The sequence below is a fragment of the Metopolophium dirhodum genome, chromosome 1 (assembly GCF_019925205.1).
Source record: "Metopolophium dirhodum isolate CAU chromosome 1, ASM1992520v1, whole genome shotgun sequence".
Classification (NCBI taxonomy): Eukaryota; Metazoa; Arthropoda; class Insecta; order Hemiptera; family Aphididae; genus Metopolophium; species Metopolophium dirhodum.
This window is the reverse complement of record NC_083560.1, coordinates 117,683,431-117,702,968: the sequence shown is the minus strand read 5'-3', so window position 1 is coordinate 117,702,968 and position 19,538 is coordinate 117,683,431. Positions and strand designations below refer to the sequence as shown.

The 19,538-nt window shown below is 28.8% G+C and overlaps 2 protein-coding genes and 1 pseudogene across 3 annotated transcripts; all 3 read right to left on the bottom strand.

Annotated features, from left to right (window-relative positions):
• Positions 1 to 67: 67 nt before the first annotated feature.
• On the bottom strand, positions 68 to 2,885 carry LOC132937471 (uncharacterized; annotated as a pseudogene).
• A 1,649-nt stretch (positions 2,886 to 4,534) lies between these two features.
• LOC132936927 (uncharacterized) lies at positions 4,535 to 7,780 on the bottom strand. Of its 2 annotated transcripts, none has more exons than XM_061003739.1 (2): positions 7,432 to 7,780; positions 4,535 to 5,473 (listed from the first exon to the last, which is right to left on the bottom strand). In XM_061003739.1, the coding sequence occupies exon 2, from the start codon at positions 5,292 to 5,294 to the stop codon at positions 4,554 to 4,556; it is 741 nt and encodes a 246-aa protein (XP_060859722.1). In that variant the 5' UTR covers positions 5,295 to 5,473; positions 7,432 to 7,780; the 3' UTR covers positions 4,535 to 4,553. Both variants share the same exon structure in this region, with proteins under 2 accessions (XP_060859722.1, XP_060859723.1).
• Positions 7,781 to 12,371: 4,591 nt separating this feature from the next.
• On the bottom strand, positions 12,372 to 14,772 carry LOC132953557 (piggyBac transposable element-derived protein 3-like). The gene is made up of 3 exons (XM_061025949.1): positions 14,653 to 14,772; positions 12,828 to 14,579; positions 12,372 to 12,386 (listed from the first exon to the last, which is right to left on the bottom strand). The coding sequence occupies exons 1-3, from the start codon at positions 14,770 to 14,772 to the stop codon at positions 12,372 to 12,374; spliced, it is 1,887 nt and encodes a 628-aa protein (XP_060881932.1).
• Positions 14,773 to 19,538: the final 4,766 nt, after the last annotated feature.

The window sequence follows — 19,538 nt, the reverse complement described above, 5'->3', positions numbered from 1 at the left end:
ATTATTAACTTACAGGAATTAGAAATTAAAAAAAAAAAATTCTTTTTGGAAACTGTATTAATTATAATCATAACATAATATTAAATATAATGTAAATAATAATTAGGGAAGAAAAACTTAGAAGGATGACGATATTTTTCTGTGGTCGTAATTGTTGTAGTTGTAGTGGGACTTTGGGTGGTAGTCGTTGTTGATGGCTGACTGGTCATTATTGATGGCCAACTGGTCGTTGTTGATGGACGACTAGTAACCGAAAATTCTGGGTATTTTGTACCGTTGTAAAATATTTTGGCCTTTCTACCTAACAAATATATGTACAAAGACCCATCAGGCCAATATCGATATCCCTCAGGGATGACTGGCAGTTCATCCTTTGCCAGAAGATCCGATAAGCCGTTGCACTGGCGTACATTAAATTCTTCTCCTATTACCGGCTAATCACCATCCGGATTATTCTAAGCATCCTATCGTCTTCGTCATGCACATCGTACAACTGTGGACAGAACGGAAAAATACAGTGACAGAGAGCAAGAAAGTTAATTAACCATAGGTATCTAATATTTATTAAATATTTAATTATAAGTACACTGCAGAAATCCACCCGCAATCTCCATTTACAAACGTCGATGACACAAGTTTTAGGCCTGCAGATTTCACTATAAGATTACCGAGGATAGTTGTTGGATTGGTGTTGGTTGTGTATTAGATAATATTATATTTAACATTATAAATTCTTTTTATTAAAAAATAGATATAATATATGAATCGTCAAACCGTTTAATAGCATTTATTTATATATTTACTTATTTATTTTAGATTTAACGGGCACAGGCCCAATTACATATAGTAACAATTACAATCGTTCGTTAGAACAGTTTAAAAAAAACAGTGAAACAATATACAATAATTAATACTTATAGCTGAGAATGGATTTACATCAATTCTTAAATGAGTTAATGTTTGAATTTATTGATAGTTTTCATAATTCTGTTATGGAGGTGTTATTTGTATAGTTATTTATTTAATTGCTAAGATATAAAGTATTTATATAATGGATAAACGACTTAAGAAAACATGACACTCAATATTACCGTTGAGAAGCTTGCATTATTATAAATCTAATAGTAAAAGACGCTGATCAAGTATTTCAAGAGAAAGATTATTATTTTGTAATTATTACAATATCCTATTCCTTGATAATACATTTTTTTATATTATTATCTAAGTACACCAGCGTTTCTCAACCTTTTTAATTTACCACTCACCACTGCTTTACGTACCCCCAAATGTCAATTTATCGTATAATTACACACAACACAAATATAAGATATTATGAGATAAGTTCGATGATGGAAAATTTGGAAATAATATTTATTAATTAATTTAATTTGCATGCTCCATAATATGAAATATCCAATGTATGTATATAATATATATATATATGAAAATAATATAAAAATGGTTAATAGATTTTTAATAGACAAATGATTGACAATGTATTGAACAACGTTACCGTAACCCGATTAGACAAAGTCCAGTGTCCTGTGCCACATTATTAAATATTTCCGCCATTACGCTTTTTTTTCACGTACCTCTCATACCTACGTGTACTACAGGTCGAGAAACGCTGAAGTACACCAATAATAAGTATCTATTATATCACCAACCACCAGCGTAAAAACGAAAAACCTATAATAGATAATATGTCATAATATGTATATAAGAATGATCTTCAACCACCTGTGTCTCCTCTCACCCTCAGGCACTGAATAAATAATCAAATTTGTTGTACAAGTTCGCCTATACTACAATAATATACAACAAAAAATAACACGTAGGTAAACATAGTATACTTACGGCACATCTGTGTGATCGTGTTTTGGTTTTATTTTGCATTGACTCTGCGGTATGTTCCAGTAGTGATATATATTGAAAGCCCATTTCAGATTCGTCTTTATTGGTCGGCCTGTCGTGTTTCGACAAACACTCAAACATGAAGTGGTCCATATCTGATAGTGGCACAGAGAATAACAGAACAAAATAAACATGAGTATGATAAATGTTTTTGATCGGAATATTTTTTGTTAGCACAAGAAATATTTAGTGTTATTTTGGTCAGCACGTTTGCGTGAGTTTTTACACCCGTGATTTTGTACAATAGTTATGAATTATAATACCTACATTTATACTGCACTCTCTAATATATATTATTATGTACCTAATATTAATATAGTAGGTACACCTATAGGAATATGTGTGCAAAGCGCAAGTTAATTTCATGATGTTATCATACAAACATACTATAGATTATAGAATAACGATAATTAATAATACAGTTGATTTTTATATTGAGGCGGGTAATCCAAAAATCTATATAGGCCCGGTGCTAAAGCCCCCCCCCCCCCCCTAATACGATCGTGTAAAAACACAAACAGTTTTATATGCAATATCGATATTAAATATAAGAAGTATAATTGTATTTCGCGTATAATGCATAATATGGGTGTTAAAATATATTAATAGTAGTAAGTACTTCAGAAAACTGCCACAACATACCTGATCATCTGTACAACATACAGTGACATTAAAAGTTAATGTCCGTTTATAGAGTAATTCAATATATACAAATAATACATATATTTATATATAATAACGTACGATATAATATGCTCATTGGTTTAGAGGGATAGAGATTTACTGTAACCACATGCGCAGCTTACCTAACCCTAAACAACTGTTCTGTAATAATAATGATTCGTTATACGTACTCTGCGTGTTGTCGCAATTTCCATGTCCAAATTTTTGATCGGGTCGCTCCAACCACAAATGGAACATTGGTAGAATTTCATTTCCCATATAGGCACATCCGTACATCAGTGACTTAGTTTGTATAGTCTCAACCCCAAATTTTGCCTTTTTCCCAAATGGAGGACATACATGGCCACTGAGTCTATCCAGAACTGAAACACACAGAAATACAAATACCGTATTACATTATAAGCATATTATACTCTTTGTAGTATTAAAAATATAATAAAGTATATAAAAAATATAGATATATTTATTATTTTTTATTAAAATTATATTGTATACGTCATTGTATAATACAAAATTCCTTCTGTCAGTGATTGGGGTTATTGCCTAATTGTTACTAAATAATTATTCATTAGTACCTACTAAATTAATTTTATAATATTATAAGTACCATTATTTAATCTTACTATTGTTGTAATTCTGTGGTTATTGTATATTATATTCATATATCTTGAATAATATTTATATCTTTACATAATATAGAGCTAGTCATATAACATGTTTTGTATTACTGCAATTGATAATTTTGATTAAATACTATAATATTATAATTAGAATAAATTTTTCATATTCCTGGGCTTTTAAATTTATGTGAAATTGTATGTTTTAAGAAACCAGCATAAACCGTTAAAAAACTGGAACCGAAAACAAAATAAAAAACGAAACAGGAAAAAAATTTAAACCAGTATTAAATTCAAAACCGAACCGAAATTAAATGGAAAACGGTATACAAAATCGAAACCAAAACTGACATTTTTTAAATCGGTTTCAAGCCCTGTTTTAGTAAATATTGCAAGCAGAAAATACCTAAATAATAATAAATAAAATAATAATAATAACTACGAGCAGCAGTATATGATGATCATTTTTGAATTCTAAACATCGAACTAAGAAGATCTTTTGAATTCAAATTTACATTTTTGCATTTATAAATTATATAGATAAAGAATACATAAAACAGTTATAGTCAAACATTTTAAATATAATATAGGGTACCTGTTTGCTTAGTATCTTCTATTATTATATTTTATACCCTTCTATAATATTATAATATATTTATTATTATTTATTATATAATATAAATTGTATTTAAATATTTATTGCTTATAATAACTGCATATATTACTCAAATTATAAATTAGTAGGTAAGTATCAATTCCATACATTTCATTTAAAAACATGCTTATTCATTGACAAAGTGCAAATCATTGCCAAATTCAATAAATATTTTAGATCATTCATTAGTTTTCAAAAAAACTATGGAGTCAAAATCATTTAACTCCGTAGACGACGAAAAGCTTATTGAATGTGTCCGACAAAAATTATAAGGATAATTCAGTCAAAGAGAACGCCTGGAAAGAAATTTCACACTTCGTAGGAAAAAATGGTATGTATTATTGGATAAAGATTATTAAAATAATTAATAGCCAATTTAATTAAACTCTTCAAATATTTATTATTATGATTGTATTAAATTTAGATTCGGAATTTCATATTATTTATATTATATGGCGACTCTTGGGTTTTTAGTGAGGCGTAGTGCACAATCAAATTATGCATTTTTAAATAATATAAGGAAAATATGGAGTTTATTTTTAAATTAAATAATATTATAAGAGAATACAAGAAAAAATAAATATTTATTCTACTTTATTCTAAAATTACCAAATAAAACAAAACAAAATTGAAATTATAGAAAATACTTTTAAAAATAGCCCAATGTATACAATAATATTATTTCAATTAGTTCGTGTGACGTGTTTTTGCTGCCAGCTCACTGATCCTATCCTGCTATTAAAATAATCTTTAAAAGTTTCCCTGACTCGAAAAGCTTCATGTGTTGCATTTCCCCCTATTGCACTTAATTGTATCATGTTCGTTTGTACGTCCGTTATGGGATCTTTTTCTGTTGAATCTGTAGGACACACCATTCGTTCATTTCGTAATAGATTATGGATAATACACGATGCCATTATTAAGTTGTCTACTGTCTCAGGAAGAATATTAATTGGAGTAAAAAATACTCGAAAATTTTGACACATAATTCCAAACGTATTTTCCGTTGTTCTTCGCGCTCGACTTAAACGATAATTAAAAATGGCTTTCGTTTGATCTGATTTCGATTGATTTCGAGGATAGGGCCTCATCATTGTTTCCGTTAATTTAAACGCTTCATCACCAACAAATACATGAGGCACGACTATATCAGTATTTGGTAAGCACTCTGGGTCTGGAAATTTAAATTTTCCGGTTGAAATCAATTTTCCCAAATTTGATTTAGGGAAAATTCCTGCATCTCCTTCTTTTCCATATGACCCTATGTCGACCACTAGAAACTTGTTATTCGCATCACATAAAGCCAATAGAACAACGGAAAAAAATGATTTAAAATTAAAATACAGTGATCCAGAGCTATCAGGGCAAACGATCCTTATGTGTTTCCCGTCAATAGCGCCGCAGCAATTCGGAAAATTCCACATTTCATAGAAATCATTGGATACTTTTTTTTAAACTATGTTCGGTAGGTTCTGGCATTGTTATGTTTTTCAATCGGTTACAAATAGCTACAAGTACTTCCTTTATAATGGTACTTATCCAGCTGTGCGATATTCTGAACTGAAATGAAAGAGATCTGTAACTCTCTCCGGTTGCTAAAAATCTGTAAAATGTAAATACATTTAAATTATTTTTAGTAAACGACTGCAAAACACGTTGGCGTACAGTAAGAGATTCGTACAAAAAAAATATGAAAAAACGTAAATTAGGTACTGGTTCAGCAGCTCCGACAAAATCAAAGTATAACGATGATGCATTAAGTTTCTTAAACAACATTGAAGATGAAAGAAGGTAAAAACCATTATTATTATTAAGCTACTTTATACGTATATGTATATATATTATATATGTATTTAAATTTTTAATCAACATTTCATAAAATTCGGAGATAACATTTTTTTTTTGAGATTAATTGTTGTAGTATAAAAATATTTTATTTTTTTAACTAAATAGTAAATACTACAACGAGTAGTAAAGTCTATTAATTTTTACCTTTTATCCATATTTTTGTATCTTTTTTATTTTTATTAATATTTAAACAAATACATAAAATGGTATTACTTTAAAATAATTTAGAATTACCACAAAAATATTTCAATAATTTCTGTATTCGATTATTTTTTATTAAATAACACAAATTAATTTTAGAACTTACATAATATTAATGATGAAAATTATGAGTTTAAAATTTAAATATATACTAGTAAGTGTGTATGGAGATTTGAAAAAAAAACACACACCATTGTAGATCCAATAACTTCTTCGTTTCACTGAGAATCTTAAACATCCACCCAAAATGCAAAAATGCTACCACCCCGATCAGTTTTTTTATACTACTGCTTAAAATTCAAACATCTTATGATTTATAAAATTATTTCTAGAACTAAGTCGAACATTGCCTACAATGAAAACTTAAACTATTCAGAGGTTATGGAAAATAAAAGTTTTAATCAAACTGCGGAGTCAGAAGAAAAATGTTTTTCTAATAGTTCTGGTCAAGTTTCATTAGAAACAGATAATTCGATAGTCGATCAACCACTGGAAAATGAAATACGTGATAGTTTGACAGACAGATTTCGAAAACCGTATGAAAAACCAAAAAAAATTGGAACAAAGGATAAGATAATTGAGGAAATTAAGAAAGGGCGAGAGGAGCGTTTGGCGGCGTTAAAAGAGATGAGACTAGGCGAATTATGTAATGATCCAATTCAATTTTTTTTTAAAAGCATGGCTTCGACAGTGGCAACATTTCCCCCAGAATTGGCCGTAGAAGCAAAAACTAGGGTTTTTAATATTATTTCCGAATTGGAATTACGCGCAATAAAGGAAAAGGCTTCGAATACAACTTCCGTAGAACCAATTGTACCGGTATCGCCTATTCCATCAAAACAAATAGTTCCGACAATATTTGTCGAAGAAGATTCTTCGAGTTCTGCAACTTCTGCAACAAGCAGTGTTTCATGCCCTACCGCAGCTGCAAACTCCAGTTATGCTTTTTTACAATATTATAATAATGATTATTAATTTTTTTTTACATATTTTGTTAAAACTAGGTGTTATTATTTTTATATTTTGTTTTATTTTGCAAACACATTTTAAAAGGGTTGTTATGTTTTTAATTTATTTTAAGAAATATTTGTATTCTTTATTTTTTTTTTTGTATTTAAGGTAAAACGTGTAGTTTGTTTATAACAAAATATCTACAATTTCAGATATATGGATGGCAATTTTTTGTAACATTTTAGTAAATGTTACTATACTTAAATAATTAAAATGTATGTATACATCTTGTTAAATGTTAATCTTGTTTTTAATTAAAATGAAATACCGGTGTTATAATATGATGTACCTATATTTCAACATGTTATTATATTGTTATTTAAACCATTTTTAGTATTTATGTAATATGTCTCCTGCAACAATAACTTTTTTCAAATCATAATAATATTTAAATAAATTAAATTATGTACTTATTTGTTAAAAACTAACATGATATATTCTATTTTTTTTTAAATCTCAATTACTGAATATTCAATAATTATAATATCATAATTAACTTACCTTAGAGTGAGAGCGAGTTTTTCCTCCGGTGATATTGGTCTTTTAACTCTGTTACTTGGTCGTCTTTTTATATCATCTTTAATATAATCTAATATATAATTGAATAGTTCAAGTGATACCCTAAAATATGCACGAAATCTAATTTCGTTATCTATAAGGCGTCTTTCAACTAAAATATTATAACATCCTTCTCTACTTCGTTCAATAAACATTTCGTCCTCTTCATCCCTGAAATAATTTGCAAGTAGCAACAGTTCTTCGTCAGCTTCGTCTTCTAAAATATTATAAAGCGTCAACACGTCCATTTTGGCGAAGAACTGGACACCAACTGACAAATATTTTCATCACGCACTCATAATCACGCACTTTGTAGTAAAACTAAAACATCATCACGCAACACGCATCACGCATCACGCATCACGCAAGTTTGATCGCGCAATAGCGCATCGCACACCACGCAATCACGGATGCGTGGTTGTAGGAAACCACGGCTTAAGTACGCTTTTCGTAAAATTTTACTGGAAAAATCTAAGAAAAATATAACTTTTCATAACGAAATATGTACCTACAAATTGTATGAAATATATTTTATGAGTACAACATATTTACTCATATTCTTTAAGCAATGTGAGAAATTGTATAGTTATAATATATAGATAGTTATTATATATTATAAAATATTACATTTTATGTAGCTATTTAACTCTTGCAGAACCAAGAAATTTTTACTGGGCAAATCTGTGATTTTCAGTACAAAGTTCATCATTCCTTAATTAAGTTTAGACAGTAGGCGACTAATTATTTTTGAATTTGAAAAAAAAATGGTTTTTGTTTTCAATTTAAAATGTTTATTTCTTAGTATATTACAATAGGTACATAATATATCAAATGACTCAGAAAAAATCCAGAGGGACACATGCCCATGCTTGCCACCTTGTGGAAGCACTTTGATTAATATATTTTTAATTTAATAAAAAACAAATTACATTAATTACAAAATACGTTCCATTTAGTGTGAATTATTGGGAACGGGTACGTTTAACGCTGACGGATAAAATTCCTAGCCGGGTCCGTTTTGTCACCATTCCATTGTAGTGTAATGAGACCATAAGAATACCGGGCATATTTGACGAATGCGATACTAAAATACTATGGTCTATTGTATTTTTACACTAATACGAAATTAATCATTCAAAATTCCAATCTTCTAAATTATATTTACCGTCGCGATTCCATAGGCGTGTCACCTATTGATTACAATGGCTGTTAAGCCTCTAGATCTCTAGACAGATAAACATAATATAATATGTTATACCATTATTTTGCTTACATTGGATTGTTTGAAAAAAATAACTAAAATCGTTATTTTACATTTAAATATCCAATTTGGCCAAATTAACAATAATTGGGTAGGTATATCTATAACAAAAATTTTGGGCTAACGTATTTTTGTGGTTTTTAGTTAAGCAAAAGTTATGAGGAACCTTGTATCTTTAGTTGTCTTCAATTTTCAAGACCAAGCAACAAATATTGATAATTTTATATGTTTTAAACTACCAAATAATTTAGAGTTTCCCTATCATTTTGAAAAAAAAATGTAATGCTTTTGACTTCTCAAATTACCAACTATATTCAATTTGTTCTCAGAAGCCATCCTCAAGTTAAAAAATCCAAGCATTTTTACTGCTCTTATAGGAATAAAAGACATACAAAAAAAAGGTTGGAAAGTGGGTGTCACTCTGCTGTATAGCAGGTCACAAGTGAATCACGTTAATGGATTGTGCTAAATTTAAATTCAATGATATAATATCATTGTATAAGAAAAATGATGCTAAGCGAAGACGGTTTGTTAGTCTTTGATATTTGTTATCAAATTAATTATAAGTAATAAAAGTTAAATTAATAATAAGTAATAACTTATTACTTATTATTAATTTGGTAGCCGGTAACTGGTAAGTTAAATATTAGTATTATAAAAAAATAACTAAAATGACTAAGACAGTCAGCCTATGATATTACTAAGTATATTTGATGATATTTTTGTGAATATAGTAATTTATATAATATAACCTATTTACTTTATACATTTTTAACTACAAAATAATTTTATTAAATTTGATAAATGTTGTCAAAATTTGAAATTTAAATACTTTTAAAAAAAAAGTGCCTGTGTATTTTTAATATTTTTCAACTGCTATAGTAACATTATATTAGGAGCCTTGTAATCAATTTTCAAAATTTTTGACCCAACAAATAACATTTTATTAAAAATTGTAGAAAAAAATTTAAAAAAATTGTTCGCAAACTGTTAAAAAAAATGTTTTGAAAATTGTATCAATATAAAATAAAAATATGGTGTAAATTGAATGTATCTACAGTTATTTGTTTTTGATTAACAACAAAATAAGAAAATTTAGTGAATATCCAATCCTGTAAAAATATGAACTTTAAACGCTCATAAAAATTTAATTTGATTTTCTGGTAGACATTTTCTTAACTTAGTTTGATTTTACTATCAATTTTTTAGCAGATTAATTTAACATAAATGATAACTATAGTTCAAAGACTTAGCTACCTACAAAATTATATCACAACTTTTAGAGCCGTTTTTTTATACTTAGCCTTTTTTTTTACACGAAGTATGGCGGAGTGTTTTTGTTGGGATATCACTCATTTTTGATATGAAAACATCTTATACGGTGTTCAGATGTTTCCGCTTGGGCAGTGAAAATTTTCGAGCGTTATCGTCTTTGCGTAACGAAGTAGGTCGAGATCGGAATTCGTGACAAGCGAATTTTCTATTTGTTCGTCACTTTTATATATATGCGTGTAAAGATGTACACCACATGTAAAAAAATTATAATAAACGGGAATTCATAAGCTGCAGTTTTTGAAAAAATGTATTCAATTTTTTTGTTATAACTTCGAAATGAATATCTTTAGGGACTTAAAACTGCCATCGAATATTTATATTAACTTTTACTATAGAGTAAAAGTTATTTGAAAAATATTTTGGATCTTTATGTGCTAGGTATTTATTGGTACCTAGGTAATCTACTATTTTAAATGTTCAACTATTTGTAGTTTTCTTGATTTATGTATGAGTATCATAATAAAAAAATCGATGGTATAACATGTGTTATAAGATTCCTAATAAGTTGTAAACTAACCTAACCAATTGCAAAATATTTAAAGTACAGTCACAGTATTTTTTTTATAAGCGTTTAAAGTTGACATTTTTAAAAAATTCGTCAAAATTCATGGACATCACAGCTGAAAAAAAAAATATTCAAAATCAAAAATCAAAATCGAAATTCCTTCAGTTTAGATTGGCTTTTTGGTCTAAAAACCACTTTTTTAAACTGAAAAAAGTTTATCTAATTTAATATCATTGCCAATGCCCGAGGTTAGCGACTTTAGGTTACCTAGAATATAAATAACGACCGACCTACCGGGCGGTATTATGCAGGCCTACTGTTATAATTCAGGATATTTATAAGAAATGTTGACCGAAAATGATTACAGATTAAACTCACCCATACTAATGTTCGTTTATTACGCACACACTTCAAGTCATTTTAATATCATCATGTTAAATTGCCTATATTAATGTCCTTAAAACACGACCGACTGAAGGTCCTTAACATAATTTTTCTTTACCTGATTTACCGTTAAATAAATAGAGGTGGTAAATAAGTCTTAAATTGTAAATAATATGATAAAATATTTTTGAACAGTTAAGCCACTATCTTGACATTTTAGGGTGTATCGATTGCATACAAATTGCTATTGTTAGGAGCGTAAAGAGGCATACAGCTATTTTAAAGGCTTCTATTCGTTAAATGTGCTGATGATAAAATATAACAATTATATTATTGTAGTTAGATAGGTATCTACTTATTAATATGGTTACGAATTGAAAAAATTAAATAATTCCTACATTGAAAACACACATTTTATACATTCCTATGACCTCTGAAAATCCTTTACATATTAATAAATAAATGTATTAATAGTTTTAACATTTAATAAATTAATGCAAATTTGCGTATCAGTAATGTGTATGCTCTTTTCTCTCGTAGTGTCCGCGTCCAATTTATTTTTGGAACAAGTGCAGTCAAAAAATAAATGGATAGGGCTACATGCAAATAAGTATTCCACGTAAGTAGGTTATTTTGTAACCATAAAACTCAAAAATATAAAAACACAGTATTTTTTTATTGTTATTTTTTTATTCAAATTTGGACGATATTACATATTAAATAACCAAGAACAACGATTTTAGTTATTTTGTTGTAATTTTATGATATTAATTCAAATTATCGGCTACCTTATTAATAATAATAGTAATAACAATAGGTATAATTATTGTATAATATAACATAAAATATCCACACTGACAAATCGTCTCCGCTCAGAATTGTTTTTCGTATACAATGATATTACATTGAATTCAAATTAAATACCATCCATTATTCAGTGACCCACTTGTAACCTACTGTACAACATAGTGACATCCACCTGCTCAACCATTTTTAATTAATTTTTTTGTTTTTTTTATACTTATGTAATATTATAGTAAAATACTTGTTATAACATAATAGCATTGATTATGAATATTTATTCATAAGCAATGATAATAGGTAGGTAATTACTAATTACCTATAGGTAGCTATTTTTAAATTATTTAACAATAAATTATTTATTACACTAATAAATTATACTATAATATACTATTATTTATATTAAATACTTTTAGTATATAAATCCGTAGTTTATACGTAATAACTAATAAGTAAAAAACTCTGCACCGAAATGTCCCATTTCCAGATATTTCATAATAACCAAATTTTTTATTTATAATATAGCATTTTAAGTATTCGAAAATTATTTAACCCTTCACTGCATGATTTTTTATTAAATAATAAAAAAAATGTTTTTTAATAGATTACAACCTGTAGAATCCATTAAAATTATTAAAAAAATTCAGTTATAAAATGTAAGTACTCAATTTGACTCAATTTTGAAAAATGCATGTGTGCACTTCTATGCACTATCGACAAACAATAATTATTACGTCTCAAATATTGAAATGCATGTATGCACTTTTATGCGTCATTAGTATATCATGTAATTTTAAAATTTATATAATATTTATTGATGAAAAGCAATATTATAAAATGAAATTATAAATAAGTACATGATTATATTTTTTGAATACAAATTAAATTAAAAAAAAAAAAAAAAATCTAAAATAATAATAAAAAATAAAACAAATTCAGTTAGGTATAATGAAATAAATCGAAGCAATTTCTTTCTTTATTACAACATAAAAAAACATCGCATTTAGTACACTTAGCGAATGATTGAAATTTACATTTTGGTAGTTTACATACTCGTCGAATTTTCTCAAATTGTATTCTGTGTTGATGCCCATCCAAACGTAAATGGGTTGATGGAATAATTGCAGTTGGTGTCCTTTTTTTTCTTTTTTCAAGCTTCTCCAGCATTTGTTTTTCCAACGATTCCTTTGTTTTTCTGCCTTTTTTTTTTATTTCCATTTCTGTTTGACAAAGTTCCACAGCTAATTGCTCTCGAAATTGAGCTAGTTTCATTGGTTTTTTTGTAACTTTTTTATACAAAATCCACGCGTTTACAATCGACATATCAACCAAATGGTAAAAAATTTTCATGTACCATTTCTTAGACCTCATTATTATTCTATAGCGTCCAATCATAGAATCCATAAGGTCAACCCCACCCATATGTTTATTGTAAACTTCAATGATTTTCGGCCTAGGTACAATAACGGTGGTCTTTTTTTTTTTGTCAAATCTACTCACTACATTTTTTTCGAGTTCACCTACAAAAGTTGAGGATACGTGTACTACCTTGTTGTCTTTCCATGCAACAGCTGAAATAGGGACATCTTCAACCACTGTGAAACACTCTTCAGAATATCCGCGATCTTTTTTCATCAATAAACGATCATCTGTCAAACAGACGTTTGGAAAACGATTACGTCTAAATGTGCCAACTGTGTGAATGCCTTTTTTTTCTAGATATATCATAACTGGTAATGAGGTGTAGTAATTATCGAAAAATAACTTATGGTGCACATTTTCCGGTACCATTCTAGTCATTCTCACAACAATGTTGCCTGTAGCTCCAAAATCTGGTTCATTGTGTATAATTCGTTCGTCTTCCTTATTTTCATTTCCCGTGTAAATTTCAAAGTTATAACCGTAGCCAGAAACACCACATAAAACAAATAATTTGTACCCCCATTTATGAGGCTTCAGAGGGAGATACTGTTTGAGATATGATACAGCTTTAGTTGGACACAATTGCTCATCTAATGATAAGTTTTCTTCGATAGGTACAGAGCTAAACTTTTTATTGAGTGTGTCAATAAGTGGCCGAACTTTAAAAACCCTGTCACGATTTGGATTATCTCTAGGTAAATCTAAAGTGTTGTCGTTAAAATGCATATACCGCCTAATATTTTCAAACACATTTACACTCATGCAATTTCTTATTATTTTATTATGAGTATTTTCTGACCAATATGACCTCGTATTTGGTAGATGGACGATTGACATCATTGTAATTATGCCCAAAAAATGTCGTACGTCGTTTATCGTTATTTTATTTGGTTTTTCGGGATTTTGTTGAGTACTATAAAGTGTAGACTGTTCGGCAATATGTGCTAATAATTCGTTATCAAAAAAATAAGAAAAAAATTCTTTAGGTGATTTCATTTCTTTTATTTCGTCAGGCATTGGCTTTTCCCCAAAAAATTTTATAAACTCGATATTCTGTGAAAAATTTCCTTTTCTCCAAATCGGGTCCAACTTTTTTATTTTTGGTATATTTTTTGTTTTAGAATTATTAGAAGCAATTAGTTTTCTTGTGGATCTACGGTTTCTACTTATAGGTATTTGTGAAACAAATGACGAAGATGGTGAAACAGATTCTGTTGGCAAAGATTGTACATCTGATGGAATTTGAATGACAATAGGGGATTGTGACGTTGAAGAACCGAAATTAGTTATATTTTCTTCAGAAAAATACACGGGATAATTCAGTATATTATCAGCATCGTCTATAGTTTCATTTAAAATGCGGTCGTCATTTTCAAATAATTCCTAATTATAAAATAAAAAATCCTAAATATAATAAAATACTAATACCTCATAAAAATAATTATAAGTAACTTACGGGCAATTCAAAATTTTCGTCATCACTTAGACCAATATCAGCGAACTCATCGTCGCTTTCAATAGGTATACTTAAAATTCGTTGAATTTCTGATTCATTATTCACTAAATTATCACACATTTTGATTTTTTAAATAATAAATAATTCGAAAAAATACTTCCATAAAAATATAAAAATCGACGGAGTCGGAAGTAGTAATAACACTAATAACTGTTGGTACCTATATTGCATGGAAGTGCACCAATGCATTAGAACAAAATACGTAATTTTACAGTATTCAATATAAAATTATTATCTTGGTATTTGTATAATCATAAATAATAATAGATATGAAGTATGATGATATTTTTTTGGATTTCCCATCGATTTTATTTTCGTCACAACACACATTACAACATTGACTGATAACGGATATTTCATAACGTTACTCGGTGGATTTTATTTTAGGTATATGGAATACGTGATACACTCTAGCGGTGAAATTCAATTCTAAACTGCTTTATCATATTATAGATTTTATTTATCAATATAATGATTATCAATAAAAATCATATTACGCTTACTATAACCATTGAAACAACGCAGTGCACCAGTGCCCTTGCATGCAGTGAAGGGTTAATAAAGTACCTATATTAGTTAATTTATAATTGTAAAAATTGTTCAATTTTTATAGCTAAGGCTGGAAGTTTTAATGAAATATTTCTCATAAGTAATTTATTCAGCTGGACATTTTAAGACTAAACTAAATATTTAAATGAAGAATAGCGCGGATAGCGTAGGATATTTTGTGGATATTTAAAACTTTTAAGTAGGTGTATATAACGTTATATTTTATATTATATTATACTAAACACAATGTCACATTGCCATTTTCAAAACATTTATTTTAACTTTATGCTATTGCTTGTTTATATCGCAAATCCATATTTTAATCCGTTCGGTTTTACGATGTGTTGGTATAAGATCAAAAGTATTTGACACAAGGTGATATATAATATAGGTTATATATATATAAACATAAACTCTTATTATATATTAACAATTTATTAAATGTAAAGGCGCGTCCAGACGGAGCAGCTTTTGCCGCGCGGCATGAGTGTGAATACATAAATACATTTTCTGCGGCCTTTTTTGATGCCGCGCGGCATAATTTCCGATCGGCCTAGTAGGCGGTCTACATCAAAGGAAAGCCGCGCGGCTTGTGCCGCTCGCCTATGCCGCGTGTGTGTGGACGTATTTTCGGCAAAGCCGCGCGGCATCAGTACTTATTTTTTTAAGTATTTAAATTATTTTTTAAGTAATTATTAGCAGAACAAACTTTTTTCACTGAGGTAAAACTGATTTTTATTGTAATATCCAGTGGATACAATTTTTATTTTATCAAAATGTCGATACTGAAGATTTTCTGTTTTCAAAAATACAAAGATCAATAATAATTTTTCAAAAATCTTTAATTTCATGTTTTTTGAGGTACAAAAATATAGATTACTAGCTGATTTCGTGCACTTCGTTGCCCATTAAAAATGACACAACTCTATAGTAATTATGAATAATATATTATTATTAAAATAGCAACTTTAAAATCCATAGCGACCATTTATAAACAAAAATTTTCATAAGAAATTTAAAAATCTCTGTTTGAGCACCTCCCGGGGTTGGTCCTCTCCTTTTATAAATTAGCCTATCTTCTGCCCATCTAATCTATTTCTGTACCAAATTTCATCAACATCGGTCCAGTCGTTTAGGAACGCATAAAGGACACACACACAGACAGACAGACAAACATGATTGAACAAAATTGCAATAATTTATTGTGGTTATAATAGGAATCAATTGATAGGAATATAAGATAAAAACTAAAGTTTATGTTTTGTAAGGACCGTTTTAAGACGGTTGGAACTTTGGAAAGCTACGTTTTTCCGTCCAAAGTTCGACTTAAGTATACTTAAACGGAACATACTCGTACATTTTTTACGAGCATTTGAACTTATAATTCTTACGATTCATGATATTCAGCGTTAATAGATCGCTTTCTCATAAATCGATTTTTGAGGTTTTGTTGAATTTCCAAATCGAATAACCGTATAGACTCTTTAAATGTTCACCAAATATTTATATTAGCATTTTCCATACATTTTCCATCAAACAATTTTAATTCTTTATTAATATTTATAGCAATGAGGACATTTTTCAAATTTTTCAAATGTTGTAAATTATTTTTCAGTTTGATTTCATAAAAGTTTTTCTTTTCATAACTAACATTAGAAACTTTAATAGAAGGTTCCCAACAAGTTTTACCACCTCTACCTATATCAAAAAGAAAAAGTTTACCGAAAAGTCACGCTTTTTTTAACCATGGTATATTTTCAATTTTTCTTAATTTTTTTTAATTATTAACTTTGATTATTTATCCATAATATGATAGGCTGAGATAACATCTCTACTCAATATCGTTTTTCGAATACAATGATTTATCATTGAATTCAAATATAGTACATAGGTACATTACAACAACATGCTCGATAACTATTAACTACTGTAGAGCAGAGCAGTACCCACTTGTCCACCTTTTATTTATAAATTTTAGATTCTGAGTGGAACGATGAATGTATTGATTTTACAATGATGTGTGTTTTTTTATTTTTGTGTCTGTCATCACCTTTTAGGACAGTAAAAATGCTTAGATTTTCTTCAACAGTATCTTTTCTGATAGGAATGTGAATCTAGTTGTTACTTTGGGGGGTCGAAAGTAAAAATTTCCCAGTAGTTTTCAAAAGTGCCGTAAAAAACAAAAGAAAAATTAAGGAAAAACAAGAATTTTTACGCAAAATCTGTTTTCAACAAAATCGATTTTGGTTTTTGGTGTAACTCAAAAACAAATGAACGTATATACATGACATTTTCACTGGTTATTTATATTTGCATTCTTTTTTTTAGTGACTTCTTCAAGATACTCTATAAATGTGTCTTCAACATACCTGGATTTTTTCTTTTGTTTTTTTTTAAATTCTTCATTATTTTGTATTTCGGCTGCTGGTAAATTAATTTTTGAAGTAGATGGATGAAGTTCGACGTTTTCTTCGGAATGCTGCTTGGGTATAGAACTTATTGTTTCTCTGGGTATTATGCCGGGTCCACACAGAGACGACAAAAGTAAAACAAAACAGAAACTCTGTGTTTTTCGACAAAATCAAAACATTTTCAAAACAATTGTGTTTTTTCCAACAAATTGTTTGTGTTTTTAAAAACAAAGTCATGTCCCGAGCGGTGTCGGTAAACATCAAAAGGTTTTTGTTTTGTTGTTGTTTTGGAGAACATTGTCAAGCGTGTGTGGACAATGTTTTAAAAATAACCAACAGTTAAAAATAATAATTCGATAATAATATTTAGATAGTAGATAATCTTAATATTAATAGTGTGATAGTGCGATTTAGGCATTTAGTATCAATTGGTTTGTTGCGTAGTGTAGTTCATACTTAGGTATAATATTCATAATAATTCATAATTCATATAATTACAATGAATACGAAAAAAAAATGGAATGTAGATGACACATGCAAGCTTATAGAGCTGTACCGGGAATCACCCATATTGTGGGATGCGACTAATTTGAATTACAAAAATAAATTCAAGAAAGCTGATGCATTAAAAGAAATTGGTATGCAATTAAGTACAGATGCCAATGAAATCGATCGGAAATTGAAAAATGTGTATTCACAATACTCTAGGGAGAGACGTGCATATAAGGCCATGAAAAAATCTGGAGCAGGCAGAGGATTTCCGTGCCAAGTGGTTCGGGTACGACTTGATGAGTCTTCTTCAAGACAAAAATAAACCAAGGAAATCTCGAGAAGCTGGTTTAACTGAAGAAAGTCAGGTAAAAATAATGTTCTTTTCGACTATAAGATAGACTAAAAATTGTTTTTCTACTAAAAATATAAAATAAATAAATAAGATAAGGAATACGTATAAGTCAAATGAAACATTCATTAAAATTATTATAAATTATTAAAAAAAAATATATACAAAACAATAGGTAATTGATTAAAAAACGACATAGTTATAAGTTATTATAACCGCTTTTGATTTTTAAACATTTAAAAAATAATATATACAATGCACATTTAAATGTTATGAATTTGTTTTAGTTAAGAATAGTTCAATTGCCACGGTACTTGACCTTGTTCTGAAATGAAATATTCACTGAACTCATCTCTAACTTCTACAGCTTCAATAGATGATTTTCGAGCTATTTGAGAAATTGATAAAAATGATCGAGGATTTTGTTGATCTCTTCTCCAGGTTCCTCTTTCTATTGTGCCAGTATCTAATTGTTCTGAATCAAACGCTCCCGGTGGAGTATATGTATTTTTTGATGACAAGCTCTTACGTAAATAATTGTGTAGGTGTACACAAGCTAATACTACTTTTTCCACTTTTTCTGGTTGCAACAACATTGGTTTACGAAACAGTCGAAAAATTGAAGCCATTATGCCGAATACATTTTCCACGACTCTTCTGGCGCGACTAAGGCGGTAATTAAATATTCGATTTTTCGAACCCTTATCCTGATGTCCACTATAGGGTTTCAAAATACATGGAGAAAGTGGAAAAGCATCATCAGCTACGAAAACATAAGGACTTAATTTATTTCGACCTGGTAGCACACTTTTGTCCGGTAGGTTTAATGAACAGTTTTCCATGAGTTTTTGAAAGCTAGTACTTTTGAACACTCCGCCATCCGATATACGACCTTGGCACCCAATACGTACGTAAATAAAGTTATAACTCGCATCGACTACTGCGAATAGAACAATACTAAATGTGCCTTTGTAATTAAAAAATTCACTGCCACTTAATATTGGTGATTCAATTACGACATGTTT

Bases quoted from the DNA above. Each gene is read 5' to 3' on its own strand.
- LOC132936927 (XM_061003739.1), bottom strand. From the start codon at position 5,294: ATGTGGAATTTTCCGAATTGCTGCGGCGCTATTGACGGGAAACACATA.
- LOC132953557 (XM_061025949.1), bottom strand. From the start codon at position 14,772: ATGTGTGATAATTTAGTGAATAATGAATCAGAAATTCAACGAATTTTA. The intron at 14,580-14,652 runs GTAAGTTACTTA...TTTTATAATTAG, and splicing joins ACGAAAATTTTGAATTGCCC to GAATTATTTGAAAATGACGA.